The sequence below is a fragment of the Blastocystis sp. subtype 4 genome, assembly GCF_000743755.1.
Source record: "Blastocystis sp. subtype 4 strain WR1 chromosome Unknown seqid_0444, whole genome shotgun sequence".
Taxonomy (NCBI): Eukaryota; class Bigyra; order Opalinata; family Blastocystidae; genus Blastocystis; species Blastocystis sp. subtype 4.
In genome coordinates this window covers 1-5945 of record NW_014569103.1, presented here as the reverse complement: position 1 = coordinate 5945, position 5945 = coordinate 1, and the positions used below count along the sequence as shown (strand labels likewise).

At 39.3% G+C, this 5945-nt stretch overlaps 1 protein-coding gene across 1 annotated transcript; it reads left to right on the top strand.

The window, feature by feature from the left end:
• Positions 1-3863: 3863 nt before the first annotated feature.
• JH06_4851 (hypothetical protein) lies at positions 3864-5456 on the top strand (the record flags this gene model as incomplete). The annotated part of the gene is made up of 5 exons (XM_014669669.1): positions 3864-4031; positions 4064-4219; positions 4250-5212; positions 5244-5361; positions 5392-5456. 5 exons carry the CDS (start codon positions 3864-3866, stop codon positions 5454-5456), a joined length of 1470 nt encoding a protein of 489 aa, XP_014525155.1.
• Between the last annotated feature and the right edge of the window lie 489 nt (positions 5457-5945).

The following is a 5945-nucleotide window of genomic DNA, read 5'->3' as shown; positions in this document are numbered from 1 at the left end:
CAACTCCAATGGAATGCTTAGTTATTCTCAGAAGGGAGATATTACAGCTTGGAGAACCTATCGTGTTTGCTAACAAACAGAATTCTAAAAGAATGACTTCATTAACTATTCATCGCTAGGAATGGATGACGTAATGCATCCTGAGGAGAAATCCGCTTATCAGGATCTAACATGAAACACTTATCCAAGAAATCAGCGAAATCACGAATCACTACAATTCATTCCATTCTTACGACTATACCCTTAGGATTCTCCATTGGCCCAGCACTCTTCATCATCATTCCTAACAAATCTTCAGTGGGTTTAGTATAGACTTGTAGCTTCACAATTGGTGTCTTCGTTACTGGATCCTAATTGTAAGTTGCTTAACCTAACCTCACAATTGCTTGGAATTTGAATTTGAAGTCATCAGTGTACATTGGTTCTCTTCCCATCGTCATATACGATTTAATATGCTTTTTGATCATTCGATGAGGCATAGGTCCTTTTAAGTTCTGAATCACACGAAGCATGTCGTTGTTGCTGACTCCAGGGAATGTGACAGACCCTGTAAATAACTCACAAAGAGTGCAGCCAGCAGACCAGATATCAATTCGACAATCTACACATTAGGATAATCAACCAATCATATCATAATTCAAACCTAGAATGATTTCTGGAGCTCTATAGAAACGCGAGACAAGGTAAGGAGTTGGCAAATTGTTGGAATCGTCTTCATGAAAGGAATTGCCGAAGTCGGTTAGTTGAATCAAACTACTATTCTGGTCCTTCAACATGATATTATCTGGTTTGATATCAGCATGAACTATTCCCAGTTTCTTGATGTGAAGTAACGCCAAGAATAATTGTCGTCCAAATGACTGAACAGCCATCAAACTAAGGCCTGTACCAGCTCCATACTTCCGTAGTGTATCACGAAGATTCAAAGCCATATATGGAAAGACAATACATAGATGATTCCGATACATAAACGACTTGTATACAGGAATACAGTGCTTCGTATTTTGTGGGTCTTTAGACTTAATTTCCTCCAAGAGGGACAACTCATTCTTAGCATCCTTGGTCATCTTTTCAATACTCCGTAGAACTTTGATAGCCACGGTTTCATTTAATTCTGTATCAACACAACATAGGACCGTAGAAAAGACACCCTTTCCATTCTCTTTGACAACTCTGTATTTGTACCCAAATATCTCTCCGACATATGAACAGTAGTATCCATCCTTATCATCCCAATTATCCTTCAGATTCGCATTTTCTATATCTTCCGTATTCTCCATGAGTTCCTTTTTCTTTTGCATTGTCTCTTCCCGTTTCTTCTTCTCTTCTTCCAACTTCTTGTCGAATTCGTCATCACTTGCAAACATATCCAACATTTCCTCATCAACATCTGAACTTGTGTCACTACTACTGATCTATCGTTTAAATCAACCACTTTCACCTACATAGCCAGAAATAGTGACTATTGTTGCATCTACACTCTCAATATAATAGACTAAACATCTACTTGATGTAGCTTCATTATTGTCGGAATCTATTGTCCGAACTCTCTTCTCAGTATTCCCAGCTAGTTCTTCACCTTCCCGCTTGTTCAGTTCATCTGTAGTCTGAATCATAAAACTAGTGACTGCAAGAACAAAAACTGAGAATCATCATGGTTCTTAGTTTTGTAATCGAATGATTTGCAAACAAAGAGAGAAATATTTTACAAATAAAGTACAATCAATGATCCACTGACAATTGATTAACAAATCCACCTACTCGTTCCAGAATAAATTGGTTATTCTTGAAAACAAGAATATAATCATTTCCTGTTGAGACCTTTTTCACTCCTGTGAGTGTTTTCGTTCCATTTTCTTTCTACAAATAAAGATAGTCACAAAGATATACATAATCATCAAAAAATGTAGCCTGAACATTAATACCATGCTCACCAAATGATAATACAGCTGGTTTGCTTCTATTCAGAGACTGTGGAACAAAAGAATCTAAACAACAAGGATATAAATGGTGCATACAACGCAACAAGAGCTTTTCCTTGTCTTCACTAGTAATACTTTCCCCAAGCACAATTGGATACTTCACATCCCTTTCCATTGTTTGAACGAAAAGAAAAATGCACGAAGAGGGACTCGAACCCTCGAGTGCGAACACATTACGGCCTTAACGTAACCCCTTGGACCACTCGGGCATCCGTGCACTGGGTGTTGTTCTTTATCGTTATCTTTAAAGAAAATAAAAACAGTCATATCACAATGGAATTCGTTGTGAAGCAGAAGAAGGATTCTAAACGTCCATCGGAAGGTAGTGAACATGAATGGACTGTAGAAGAGTGTGAAAACTATGTCCGAGTAAATGAATCACTGCCTCCAAAGGAACGGAGACAACCACTCCACGAAATTTTCAAGGGATCCACAATTATAGTGAAAGAAGAAACATTTGTTGCCGTTTTTGTCATTGTTGAGAACTAGGCTCCATCCGAAGAGTATGTACAGCGTATGGAGTATCTACGAAAGCGAGAGTCCCAACGAGAATATGAACGATTGGTTCACGGACTACGATCAACCGATACTTCATTACATATTGGAGAGGAGTTGAAGAATCCTATGGATAGTGCTCAGAATGCTATAGGTGCACTATTGGGAGCTTTAACAGTGGGATTCTTCTTTTACTATACTACTCATCGACAATTAGGAGAAGCAATGGGTCTGTCAATAGGTGTTGTTACCTTCGCACTAATGCTTATACTCGAAACTATCCTCATTATGGCGCGTTTCTATCTATCTGAACATAAAGAGAAATCCCATGTTTGTAACAAAGAAACTATACTATCACAATTAGTTTACAGTAATCGCCTTCTTGGTAGAAGTGGAGGGAATCTTTGGAATAGTCACCTTAAGAACACCATTCTCATAAACCGCGTTGATCTTCTCAGCATCAGCATTCTTCGGAATTGACATCTCACGATGGAAGCTGCCAAAGTGTCTTTCGACAAAATGGTACTTACCATTCTTGTCCTCCTCCTTCTTCTCCTGTTTTCTCTCTCCCTTAATGACAAGAGTGTTGTCCTCAGCGGTAACCTCGATATTGCTCTTCTCCATACCAGGCATATCCACGGACAACTCATATGATGTGTCAGATTCATGCATATCCATTCTACCAAAACCACAGAAAGGAGTAATATGATCTCTGTTCATACGAGCGATCAGACCTTCCTCACGAGAAGCCCTTGCCTTCTTGTTTTGATTCTTTCGTTTTCCAGAGACTTCCTCATCTTCTATTGAGGAAACAGGACTTCTCCTAAGACAACCAAAAGGATACACCATCTCCATCATATCATCAAATCCATCAAAGAACGGGTCACGAAGAATAAAACTCATTAGCAAATAAACTTTGAAATCAAGAAAATAATGAAGAGCAATTCACACAAAGAAGTCTTCTCGAAGAAGAAAGATCTAGAACAAACGAAAGTTCCAGAACATTCGATTCTGGATATGATAGGTTTGCCTTCAAATAGACAAAAAAGGAAACAACGAGAATGATGTATCTGATCATGTATGAACAACACTTGAATAAAAAACTGGATAGAACGGTATATGGGACGTTCATTTCTAAAGTTATATGAATTATCACCACATTTCCACACAACTAGAACTTGAACTATTTAGCACTTGTATATCATCCAAACCTCTTCATAGATAAACTTATCTGTTGCTTACCTCAGTACGACTCAAATAAACCACAACATTACTCAACAAATACAGTTCCAATTGGACATTAAGGAAGTTTTGGGTTACCTGATCCAAAATCAGCTTGATTATTGGATTGGTATCCAGTCACTTTGTTCTCTATTTCATATTAAAATGTCTGATTATCCCCAACAGTTCCTAGATTTAGCAGATTATTTGCAGATTGCCACTGAGCTGCAGAACGGTGATGCAGCAGAAAAGGCTGCATCTTACTGGGCTCGATGGTATTGGGTTAAAAAGGCTGGTGAGAAGTATACTTCTGCGAATTCGAACGATCCAGCTGTTTGGTACATGTTGTCTGTTTCATTACTTAGGCTTACCAGTATCTTTCGACGCAAATTTCTCTTGTACAGCAAATGAAGGGTGCAGTTCCCAGTATTGCTGACAAGAAAGGGAAGGAGTTGATGCAACAGTTTATTGCAAGGGATCGAAAGCAGATCATGCAAATAGATCAGTCCGGAGACTATTATGTATTTTCATTTTAACTGGATAATGCATAGAATGCTGCTACTCGTTGGAAGCGACATGTTATGTATCTGAATATTGCAGTGTACAGTCAGCCAGAAATGCCTCAATTTGCAAGTCTTCGTACTAAGGCTAAGACGAGAGAGTTGGAGATTATGAAGGCTATGCAAAGTGGTACTTCTGTTCCTCCTATGTCATTGACTGCTTCAATGGCTACTTCAATGGCTGCTTCACAGGTATTTGCTCCTCAACCTGCTGGACATTATTCTCCTCAACCTAACCAGTATCATCCCCAGCCCCCTGCTCAATTCTCTAATGAACTAGCAAGTCAACCTGAAATCGGAGGAAACCTTCCTTTTGTTCCTCAGAATTATGATACTGCTCCTCCTTCAATTCCTATGGTATCTCAATTCCAATCTGGAATGTCTCCATTCCCCTTGCCTAATAACAACGATAATATAATGCCTCCATTCCCTTCACCTAATCACAATGATGATGGAATGCCTTCTATTACTGGAAACCGGCCTGGCCTACCCAATCCGGATGCAATGCGCAATGATACTGGAATACCTCTCCCATCGCCTTACAACAATTATAATGGAATACCTCCTCTCCCATCGCCTAATAGTAGTGATAACAGAATGCCTCCATTCCCTTCGCCTTCTGGTAGTGATAACAGAATGCCTCCATTCTCATCACCTAATAGTAGTGATACGGGAATACCTCCATTCCCCTCGCCTTCTGGTAGTGATAACAGAATGCCTCCATTCTCATCGCCTACTAACAGTGATACGGGGATGCCCCCATTCCCTTCGCCTTCTGGTAATGATAACAGAATGCCTCCATTCCCTTCACCAAATAACAATGATAACAGAATACCTCCATTCCCTTCGCCTACTAACAGTGATACGGGGATGCCTCCAATCCCTTCACCTGGATCTAATATTGTTAGTAGTAATAGTTCAACCTCTTCATCCTATGATACTGTTCTATCAGGAGTAGGTTATGAGTACGTTTACTAAACAGTAGTGGGAGAATAACACTGAGGGATTGTTGAACACATACAATTCTTATGCGGAGTCTATTAAAGGTACTGCTCCGAAGGTTGCTAAGGCCCTTTACGAGAGTATGGCTAATGCTTGCCGAAGTTAGGTTATATTGATATATTGAGTTGTAGAAGATCCTCGTTTCCAAGGTTATTGTGGACAATTTGAGCAGGCAATGAACGGTATCAAGTGTTAAATTCATTAGTTTATATGTTTATTTCAAATACAAATGACAATTGAGGATACTAATAATGGATAAAACTGATAAATGAGCAAGAGTAAAACCCATAATGAAAAAAGAGGCAATGTGGATGTATATTTCTGTGAATAGATAGAAGAGGCATACTTACCTGGCGGGGATTCGGCTGTGATCAAGAAGACAGCTGGTCTGGGATTGAGCAGGCCATCGCACTCTGGTGCTGTGAGATTCCAAAGGCTCGAAAGGGTTATTACCGCATAATTTTTGGGTTTGGGAGTTTGCGCTTGCGCATCTCCCTTTCTTTAAACAAATTACGTTGTTGAAGAATTGATAAGATGATTGTGCTTTCTTTGTTTTCACCTATTCAAATACATTAACACTTCTTCAAAAACAAACAAGAGAAATGTTACGTTTAAACATGGTCCAAATTGCGCTTACAGAGGAATGTTTCCATGCTTCTTCCAAGGATTGGTCATCTTCTTGGTC